General features: G+C 34.8%; 1 protein-coding gene across 3 annotated transcripts in view; it reads left to right on the top strand.

Annotated features, from left to right (window-relative positions):
- adgrb3 (adhesion G protein-coupled receptor B3) overlaps positions 1–12,176 on the top strand; it is a gene marked incomplete at its 5' end in the record, with an annotated part of 190,655 nt that overhangs the window by 113,445 nt on the left and 65,034 nt on the right. For all 3 annotated transcript variants that reach the window (XM_081351642.1, XM_081351641.1, XM_081351640.1), the window contains one exon: positions 6,196–6,304. In XM_081351642.1, the coding sequence (XP_081207768.1) occupies positions 6,196–6,304 (109 nt within the window). The remainder of the gene's footprint in view (positions 1–6,195; positions 6,305–12,176) is intronic.

The raw sequence follows: 12,176 nt of genomic DNA, 5'->3' as shown, positions 1-12,176 counted from the left end.
GAGCGTGTGTTTTTGAAGCATTGATGTTGAGATTGCTTTATTATAGTCACGTCGCGGAGAGTATCTGCTGTTGTGTGTCACTCTGCGGCCGTATATTGTGTGATGAGCCCTCAGTGAATTGATTGCCATCACCAGTGCAGATGCTTTAGGTAATTGTCAGGTCAAAGAGGTGCCTGTCTCCACAGGCTGGGCTTTGTCAAATCAAACCTTCTCTGCCAAACGCCGACATCCCTGCTGTGCTGATTGGTGGAAAGACATCTGCAATATCCACTACATGCACTTGGTGGCAGCAGCATTGGCAGCATATGTCCAGCCTTCGTGCTTTCCCTCAGCGGTCTCCATTGTCTCCTCTCACTCTGTGAGAGACAGTGTAAAAGCAGCCTGAGGGAGTTGGATTCTGCTAAGCTGAATGTTCTTTAGAAACTCAAACAAAAATCTCCAACTGCATTATTATTGCTTTGGATCAAATTGAGTGTCTTAAATGTTTCTTTCTTTCCCTTTTAGCCTGAACTGGTAATTCCTCTTAAGCAGACAGTGGTAATGTTACTGTCTATCAAACGTAAGCTGCTTTGGAGCTCCTTCCTCGAATGTTTTCACCCGCAGTCTGAAAGTTGTGGTAAAACGCGTGCTTGAGTGAGACAGGGGTACCGCGTGTCAACTGAATCAACCCTTTAATGGAGTTTACAGTAGGGTAGTGTCACAAGGCTTTTAAAGAAAAGTAATATGTTTTTTCAGTCAGGAGTGTATTCAGAGATCAGGTCACGTAGCCGGTCGCTTGCTTTGCTGAAGGTGTTTAAACGGTCCCCGGAGCATACGGGCACCTGTTTTCCATTCACGCTCCTCCTCTGCTTTTTCACAGATTGAATCTTCAAGCTCCTCAAATCATTAAAGGACATCTGAGACGGTTGTCACCGGCTCTGTCAAATGACTGACCTTAGAAAGCTCTAACGTTTAAAGATCACGCAGGATTTTATCTTGTCTGTCTGTCTTGTCTTTTCTTCTTTAGAGTCAGCTTGCCTGAGCTTTGATTGCCAGTCTAGAGTTCACACCTCAGATTCATGGCAGTCTGTGCTGTTCCAGTTTTAAAGGAAGTGCTTAAGAGGAGAGGCTGTGACTGCCTCGCAAATTCACAACTTGAAATGAAGGAGAACACAAGGTTCATTAGTTTCATTAACTGATGGTTTAAAGATATACTGTCTGCTTATACTGCTTATAGATAGTATTGGCATGCATTTGTTTGTATCTTCCATATCCTAAACCATATACAAGAAGAGTAATTCTAAATTATTATATTATATTTAGGGCTGTCAAAAGATTAATCGCGATTAATCGCATCCAAAATAAAAGTTTGTGTTTACATAATATATATGTGTGTACTGTGTATAATTATTTTGTATATATAAATACACACACATGCATGTATATATTTAAGAAATATTTGCATACATATACTGTATATATTTATATATAATTTATATTATATATAAATATAATTTTTTATATATAAATTACACATTTTTCTTAAATATATACAAGCATGTGTGTGTATTTATATATACAAATTTAATTATACACAGTACACACACATATATTATTTAAACACAAACTTTTATTTTGGATGCGATTAATCGCGATTAACCTTTTGACAGCCCTAATTATATTATATTATATTATATTATATTATATTATATTATATTATATTATATTATATTATATTATATTATATTATATTATATTATATTATATTATATTATTAAAATGTACTGTATATTATAAAGTATATTACATTACATTATAAATTATATAAAATTATATTTTATTATATTATATTATAAATGATTATATTATATTATATTATATTATAAATGATTATTATATTATATTATAAATTATTATATTGTATTATATTATATTATAATGTAATATATTATTAAAATGTACTGTATTATATTATAAAGTAGATTACATTACATTATAAATTATCTTATATTATATTATATTATATTATAATGTATTATATTATTAAAATGTACTGTATTATATTATAAAGTAGATTACATTACATTATAAATTATATAAAATTATATTATATTATAAATTATTATATTATATTATATTATATTATATTATATTATATTATATTATATTATATTATATTATATTATATTATATTATATTATATTATAAAGCGCTTGTCCTATGTTTGGTTGCAGGGAAGCTGCCTATTATATTATATCACTATAAACATATTTCATACATTCAACATCAAGACAAACATAACTTATTACAAACACACACACACACACACACACACACACACACACACACACACACACACACACACACACACACACACACACACACACACACACACACACATACACAGACATTCTGCAAAAAAAATAAGTTAGTTAAATATATATTATTAACAGCTTTTAAAATATAATATTTTCTATATACAAAAAAAACAGTGTTCTGTGAGTGAAGAAATAGCCTTATAAAGTATCTTGGTACAAATTTCCTATTTTCATATCTGTTTGCATAAAGTAGTGAGATACATATACAGTACTTGTATCTTCCATATCATAAGTTATATAGCTGAAGAGTAGTAGTAAATTATGTGTTGTTATATTATATTTTATTTTATTTTATTAATTACAAAAATCACATCTAAAAAAAGGTCATATTTGTAGTTAGTTAAATATATAATATTGACAGCTTTTATAATATAACATTCCATGACCAAAAAATATATGATAATATTATTTTGGTACCTTTTTTTTTTAGGCGAAGGAAATTACCTGTTAAGGTTATTTGGGCTATTTGTTTGCATATAGTAGTGGGATGTTTACTCATGACTTGTGGCTGAAATCTATGCAGCAGAAGAGTACACAATAGTAGATGATTGATATGACGGAAGAATATATCAATATATATATATATATATATATATATATATATATATATATATATATATATATATATATATATATGACAGCACAACTGACTGTGCAGCACCAGTGCTGGTTCATCTAATGGCCGTCAGCCTCGGCCATTTCCCGCACTGCTGTCTTCCCTGCACACTTCGGCAGCCCAGCGCTGTTGCCATGGCGAGGGATGCTCTCTGCTGTCGCCCAGCAGTCTGACCGACCCTCAGCGACTCTCTCCCCGTCTGCAGCCTGTCTGATTGGCTTGGCCCAAGATCGGCCCTCATGCCAATGCAGAGCCCGACTCCTGCCAGAGGGATTATTAGATATGTGACTCCATCGCCCTGTTTCCGCACCTCACTAAGGGTGCTAATTACGAAATGTCACTCAGTGCTATTTTTTCTGCACCCGCGCTTTTATTTATTATTTTTTGTCTTTTGCAGATTGGCTGCAATGTGTTTTTGTGCTTTGTTTGTTGTAACGAGGAGAGAGGGTCCAGATGATGCTAATGAGATGAGAGAAATAGGAAGCACAGTGTCATATGGTATATTAAAGGAGAACTCCTGTCAATTTTAACATTGAGCTCATTTTTTTGTAAATTTGGAGTGCTGTCAATACAGAGAACAACGGCAAAAATCGGTGTTGCCTACACCGAGTTATTCTATTTTTAAAATTTGCACCCTGTTGACTTCAATGGGGCAAGTACTAAACCTGCTTTTAGCCTCTTAACATCCTTGATGTGTCATTACAAGTGCACAGAAAATGTGAGTGATTCCTTCAGAGTGATCACGGGTGAATCTGACTGCAGTAGATATGAAAGATATGTATAAAAATGATGTTATTTCAGCCAGCGCAAATACCTGTGTTTACATCCTGTTTTTCGGTTGAAGTCCATTGTAGTCGATTGCCGAGTTCACGTGCATAGGTTTAGTTACCTATGATCACGCGCGTGAACTCGGCAATCGATTACTTTTGACTTAAACCGAAAACAGGATGTAAACACAGGTATTTGCGCTGGCTTAAATAACATCATTTTTATACATATCTTTCACATCTACTGCATTCAGATCCACTCGTGTTCACTCAGAAGGAATCACTCACATTTTCTGTGCACTTGTAATGACACATCAAGGATGTTAAGAGGCTAAAAGCAGGTTTAGTACTTGCCCCATTGAAGTCAACAGGGTGCAAATTTTAAAAATAGAATAACTCGGTGTAGGCAACACCGATTTTCGTCGTTGTTCTCTGTATTGACAGCACTCCAAATGTACAAAAAAATGAGCTCAATGTTAAAATTGACCGGAGTTCTCCTTTAATCCATACAGTAAATCTGCTGGGGAAAATGGTTAAGACAACTTGACTTTTTTATTTTATTTTATTTTATTTTATTTTAATTTGTTTTATCTCATTTTATTTTATTTTTATTTCATTTTATTTCATTTTATTTCATTTTATTTTATCTCAACGTATACTACTCCATTTTAAATATCAAAAGTTGGATCTGTTAACATCAATTAATGCACTATGAACTAACATAAGCATGAATGTTTTTATTTAATAACGTTAACAAAGGTTAATTAATGCTGTACAAATACAATACTCCTTGTAATTTGATGTTAGTTAATGCATTAAATGGTGTTAACAAATTAGATCTTACTTGAAAGTGTTACTCTTAAAGTTAATATAAATTCATAATTGACCTTTAAATGCACATTCTCGGTTATACTGTGCATCTTTGGAGCACACAATTTTATTTCTTTAACAATTTTGTTTTCTTCATATTTTGTCAAAAACAAATTTCCTTTTCATATGGCATCGCGAAGGCCTCTTATTTTTTTCAGCCTCTCTTCTCCAACCACTTGATTCCATTATGCTATGCAGCATTAACTTTTCATGATCCAAAGAATTTCAGATTAACGCAATCAAGTCCTGAGAGTTGTGAACAAGAGAATCGCATTTGACTTTAAATAAAGATAAATTGAATATTGTATTCTTAAATGTCCATTGATGCGCATGAATGAAAGCCTGAAAAAAAAGCCTGCTCTTGATAAAAGTTCTCCTAGCCCTTCTGTTCCCTGTAAAGATCTTTGCGGACTTTCAGAGTGATGGCAGATGTAAATAGCTGAGTTCAGTCACCTGAAGGTCAGGGATTGGATCAGCAGACCGTGATGCTATTGACTGAAAGAGAACAGGTACTCTGACAGGCTGAGGCCGATGATGGCTGGTCCTCTGGAGAGGCTCTGAGTTCTGCTGCATGAGTTTGTCTTTGTGAAGGACTGAACAGAGGATGCAGGGCTCGAAAGTGTGAGAGACAGATGAAGTGCCCTTTAAAAACACTGTACAGTCTCTTTCCAAAAGAGTCTAAAGACTTTTACTAGACTGACTATTGGTATCTATCTCTGTCTGTCTGTCTGTCTGTCTCCCCCTTCTATCTATCTATCTATCTATCTATCTATCTATCTATCTATCTATCTATCTATCTATCTATCTATCTATCTATCTATCTATCTATCTATCTATCTATCTATCTGTCTGTCTGTCTGTCTGTCTGTCTGTCTGTCTGTCTGTCTGTCTGTCTGTCTGTCTGTCTGTCTGTCTGTCTGTCTCTATCTATCTATCTGTCTGTCTGTCTGTCTGTCTGTCTGTCTGTCTGTCTGTCTGTCTGTCTGTCTGTCTGTCTATCTATCTATCTATCTATCTATCTATCTATCTATCTATCTATCTATCTACCTAATATATCTGTCTCACTTAATCTATCTATCTATCTATCTATCTATCTATCTATCTATCTATCTATCTATCTATCTATCTATCTATCTGTCTGTCTGTCTGTCTGTCTGTCTGTCTGTCTGTCTGTCTGTCTGTCTGTCTGTCTGTCTGTCTGTCTGTCTGTCTGTCTGTCTATCTATCTATCTATCTATCTATCTATCTATCTATATATCTGTCGATAGATATAGATATTGTTTGTACTGTTTATCTCTCTGTCTGTCTGTGTCTGTCTGTCTTTCCATCTATCATTCATTCATTCTACCATGTTTCTTCAATCACTCCTTCTGCCTGTCATATGAAATCTATCTGTTTTTTTCAAACTTTTTAAGCCTTCAAGTTTGACAGCAAAAGTTTGATTTAATTTCAGACCATTACATTTAATGACAATTACAAATCCATTTAAAGTCAGATTGTACCAATGTTTGAAATTCATTTGCCAACATTTACTAACATGTTCCACTTCTCTCTCCTTTTGTTCCCCATGATTCCCTTTTCCTAGATTTACCCAGGGTCAGTGGAGCTCATGCAGGTCATCGAAGAGTTCATCCACATCGTCGGGCTGGGGATGAAAGACTTCCACAATGCCTACCTGATGACAGGGAACCTGGGTAAGAGAACTGCAGAACCCGTCCCACAAGCAACTCGTCCTGCTGACTCTTCTCCTCAGTTCTGCGTGTCGTCAGTAATTGAGGATAAATGGTGCATGGAGAGGGGCAAACAACCACCAGTCGATAATGTTAATTAAAATCAAGCCCTTTCCACTTAATGTGCTAAATTCTAATGCAAACAGCCTTGTCTTATTTCAGCTCGGAAAAGTGGAGGCTGTTTGGATTCAGTTACATCTATTGTAACGTGCTTTGATTTTCATTTTTCAAACACAACATTTTTTGGCCTGTTGCCTGATTGTTTTTAGTTTTTATTCAGTTTATAAGCCATTAAAATATGAAGCATGACTCATGCTTTTCCCCATAAAACTCCTGTGTCACTCAACGAATTCCAATGCTAAAAATGTCGGCTCACACGCGAATACTGATTTCCCTTCCAGTCATTTAAACGGAATCAAAGTTAAAGAGCAAATACAGAAATTAAAAAATAAAAATTAACAATTGCTTCCGGTGGTGAAGCACATTTGCTTGGTTCTCCTCATTCGGGTGCACAGAACATTGACCCATGAAATTGCAATCTCCATGAATTGCAGAGCTCAACAAATATGAAATGATTAGATTACGGTGACCTTCCTATCCATCATAGAAGAGATACATAGAGGAGTCTATATTGCATGGAAATGGTGCTTATATACCCAAATGTCATTAAAAAGTGAATTCCATTGAAGGGCACCTTTGATATCTTCCTTAATGTTACCTTGTTTTATGCAGCTTGCCATAAAACATCGACAGGACTGCAAAGTGCCGTGATGTTTTGTACAGTACAAAGACATAGACATTCAAAGTCTGAGAATGCAATATTTGGAGATGCTTGTATGAAAAAAAAGAAGAAAATTGCAGATTTAATTATCAATTTTTTATGTAAAGCATTTGACATTCACTGTGAATGTACACTTTGGTGTCTCATGACTTTTTAAAAAGCATGTAAGCATTAAACTTAATGACCTTGACCTTCTTGACTGCATCCAAAACATCTCATGTAATATTTATTTGGACCTCCTGCGAATCACGAGGTTGAACACCTTTCACTGGCCATTTAAATAAAAATAATCAAGAGTTTTAGAGCCCTATCTCATTAATGGAAGTGCCATTTACATTTATTTACCTGCTGTCACATTATATAACAAAAACCTTGTTTAGCTGAACAGATGTTTCAAAAAAAATTTCAGGCAAGAATGAATCTTCATCAAGCCAGTTCAGACAAAACCACCACATTTCAGTGTGTAAGATAAAACGCACAGCCAGAACATCGCCATCATAATGATGCAGGAGAGCTATAAACATTTCAATGTCAGCCACTGACAAGGCAAAGTAAACCTGTGATTGAAACTTCTTCTTGTAGTCTGAAGGTGAAACTGAGTGATGTTGTGTCTTACAGCTGCTGCTACAGTAACAGATGCATAAAGAGGTTTTAGCAAATCACTCAAGCAACCAAGAACATTATTGAAACACATGTCTGTTCGAGACATTACGTCTCTGTTGATTTGTAGCCCACTTTTTTATTGTCTGATTACCAGCCATTTATATGAAATTCATTTTAAACTAACTTTGAAAAGACTTAATTCAGAATGCATTAAGGCATTCATAATTCCACAGTCATTCATAATTTCATTATGCAGCCTCAAAATCAATGTTTTTGTAAAAATACTGTAGTAGTATTAAAAGTATTAGCATCATCAATGCTCAATTAGTTCAAGATTCAGAGGTGATATTGAGATGGGGAAACATATTAAAATGTTTCATAGAACAACGTAATCTGGAAATCAAGACCAGTTAAACATGTATTACATTAGTGCTTTTGTGAAGGTATATATACTGTACTTTTATTTTATATATATATATATATATATATATATATATTTATATATGTATGTATGTATGTATATATGTATATATGTATATATATGTATGTATGTATGTATACACATACTGTATATATATATATATATATATATATATATATATATATATATATATATTTATACTGTGAATATATACACCATCACAAAAGCACAATGTAATACGTTTAACTTGTTTATATTCTTGATTTCCAGATTCTTATTGAATGCCATAAAACTTTTTCAGCAAATGTCATAATATATGAAATGTCATTTGTTTAATTAATTTGTTTATTTGCATATTACGTAATATTATGTAAATTATTAACTATTTTATCAATTAACATAATGTATTACAGACCAAAAGTCAAAAATATAAATGAAGCAAATTCTTAATTTTGACATCAGCTTTTTCAATTTCCTTATAATTTTCAGGGAAATCGAACAACAATCTTAGCCAAAGTCTGCTCTCTTTGATTAAAAGAACAAAGCTGTATTGCCTGTACTAGCCAAATGAAAATCATCCGTCATAGTAAGATATTGCAGCATCATTCCCAGCCAAATTTATAGCACGTTCTTGACACCGCAATAAATACCTTCTGTCAGCTCGACACACTGTTGCGTCCGCTTTTAGCCAAATAACCTTGATTGCAGAGGCTCCTTTTTCCACGGCATGCCTTCTCGTAAGAATAAACAATGACTTTGTCTTAGTTGCAGCTCTTTAAAGCTGAAATTAGATTTTTTTAATGTGTTTAATGGACATTGATTTGTGAGCATTGATTGCTCAGATGAGTTGAGAGACCCTGATGTCGTCTAGTCCAATAAGTAACCTAACAGTCGCATTTAGCCGAGACTGCAGCAAAAAATTTGACGGCCTGATATTGCTCGGTAGGATCCAGTCATTAGGCTCATTAGTTACAGGTGGGCGCAGGTGCCGATGCCTCCTGGCTGGGTTCCCTGAGGACCGTTACCCACAGCGCCGTCCCACCGCAGACTTGAGCAGGGAAACAGCTCTGAGCACATCCCAAATAAAGGGAACTCACACACTGCGGGAAATGCACTGAATAAATTATAGTTGAAGGAGATGATTATAATAGGAGCCCTTCACTTCACAACACTGCTCTTCAATATTTTTTTTTTTAATGTGCGGTCTCTTTGTTTGTTTATTTTGCTTTTGGTTATTTAAGGCTGTGTTTGGAATGCCTACTGTTTTATGTGAACCTGCATACTAGTATACAACAATATACTGTACAATTCAAACAGAAATGTTAAGTGTTGTTACATAAACACTGCAGAAATCATGTTAATTTTATGGTAATTTGGTGCTTTTCCAAACATAGACTTTTACTTTTCAGAACCTGTTTGCATACCTTAGTTTAAGCGCACTTTTTATTAGATATTTAATCTTATTTCATTCATTTTGAATTTATAAACCATTTAAACTCCTATAATTAGGGATGCATGCATATTATTAAATCTGTAGCTGATATGATAAGCCAATAATTAATTTCATTTCATGGCCAAAAACAAAAAAAGTCCACCTATATAACTCAAAAACTTAAGTTTTAGTTGCTGCCTTAAATGTTTAAGTATAATCAAATTGGCTGTACAAGTTATTTCAAATCTGACATTAAATTAAACTGACTTGCTTAAATTATTTTGAAGAGCTCAAGACAAGTTATGTGAAAACATATATTGTCATCGTAACTTATTGATTTTGGCATTTTTGCAGTGCAATAAATTATAAATAAAATAAATATTTTCTCAAAAATGTATTTTAAATAATCCTAAGTGATCTGAATGAATTTAAGCATCACAACATTATAATGTACAGTATTTACAGTATTTATTAGTGTTATTAAATTAGTGTCTTATAAGATTAACTTTGAAATGATGGCATGTAAAAATTTAAATGTCAAAATTGGGGAAATGGTCTTGCACACTTAAATATCCAATATTGGCTGATGCAACCCCATATACGTATGAGTAACCTCCATATTTCTGTGGCACATAAATGAAGCAGGATTCGTTCTGAGATTATAGCAGCCTTTATGGTAGTAAAGATCACTAAAGGGCCTGTGATCTCATGCTGCTTTAGAGCTTAAGGTGTGAGCTGCTTCACCCACCATTTTTCAGTTCTACCCCATGTGCTCCTGTGACTAATGCCCTCCCTCATGCAGCTCCCCACACACAGCAGCTGGCAGCACTGCCAGTCTCCTCCTCCTACTCATACACACACAGAAGGCATGTGTACCTACACCTACACCTCAACGAATTAGCAACTACCTGATAATTCTCTCTTCTGCTGTGCAGACCAGTTATGCATGCCAGGCCAGTAGATGGCGATGTCACTATGTAAAGAAACACTAGGCACCTATAGACCTAAAACGTAATACATATGCGCGTGACGTCAAATTCATGTTTTTGTAGTTTACCCAGAGACGATAACAGTATCGTATTCAAAAACTGGCCCTCTGAGGCCCTGTTTACACGAGAACGCTCGCGGGTGAAAATGTAAAAATATTTTATCAGATGTGCCTTTCGTTTAGACGGCGACGGCGTTTTTGGGGCTTAAAAACGCAAAAAAGTGAAACCACCCTCCAGAGTGGAAATCTTAAAAACGCTCCACCGTCGCGTTTCCGTCTAAACGGTAAAAACGCAAATGTCTGCTAGACAGTGAAGGCACCGATCAGTGCTTCACATTGCCACCTAGCCACCTGGAGTGCATACTACATTGAATTTCACACACTTTAGCGTCACCATATGCACGCAGATCCCCCCCCCCCCCATAACGCTCGTCTAAACGCAGAATAAAAAGTGATCACTTTTGCGTTTTCTCTTCAGATCGTTTCCGTGTAAACGTAGCCTGAAACCCGTTTTCAAAATTTTGTGTTTTCAGGTCCCAAAAAACGTTGTTGTCGTGTAAACGAACGGCCAAAACACATAAAAAGTTTTCGGTTTTCAGTTGAAAATGGTGTCGTGTAAACAACCCCTCAGGGTATGCCATGATAACGATGTGTTGAAAAGTTTTTCTTTCGTGTTTTTGCGTACCGACGACAACTTGTCAAAAGAATGCCCGTTCACACGGTTCTATGAAAACGACTAAAAACACTGTATTATTCATGCCAGGCCATTATTTGGCAATGCCACTTTGTAAAGAAACTACGCGCCTATAGTATAGACTGAACACGTAATTTTTTAGGCCGCCAAAATCCCGTTGTCGTGTAAATGAGCATCCAAAATGCATGAAAAGTTTCCATTTTTAGTTGTGTCGTGTCGTAAATGTGTCGTGTGAATGGCCTGTCAGGTTTCCCTGACTGAAAATAGACTAAAATGCCCAGACGTTTAGTCGACTAAAACTTGACTATACAAAAACAGGAGGAGGTTAATATACTAAATATGATACAAACTAAAAAGTATATTTGACACAGTACTAAAGGCCCGTTCACACCAAGGACGAAAACTATAAAGATAACGGTAAAGATATAGTTCTAAATATCGTTCTCAGTATGGCACAGAGAAACAATATCGTTGGAATCACTTTCAGAACGATTTTATCCAGCTGTTGAACGATAAAAACACTGACAGCCAATCAGAATCCATCTTGCTGTAACAAGCTCGAGCATTTAAAGCGGCAGACAAGCACGTGCTTAAAATAAACAGAACGATATCGTCCGCTGGTGTGGACGTTAATATAGTTATCTTTATAGTTATCATTCTCGGTATGAACGGGCCTTAAGACTAAAAAAATAGCTGACGAAATTAACACTATTTAGAAAGCATTGTCAATTCAGATTCAATCCTGGCATTTCAATAGCAAACAGGATGTATAATTGAATTGGAAATTGAGGAAGTGCAAATTAAAATTGAATATTTTTTTAAAGAAATTCATATTACTGCTTTAAATTTTAATACATATTAGTTTTACTTTTGAAATGCAAACTATACAAATGTGCATTTAATTTCTATATGTTTCA

The sequence above is a fragment of the Scardinius erythrophthalmus genome, assembly GCF_964197995.2.
Source record: "Scardinius erythrophthalmus genome assembly, chromosome: 21".
Lineage (NCBI taxonomy): Eukaryota > Metazoa > Chordata > Actinopteri > Cypriniformes > Leuciscidae > Scardinius > Scardinius erythrophthalmus.
Note: the sequence above shows the minus strand (reverse complement) of the source record. Positions and strands in the feature narration are given on the sequence as shown.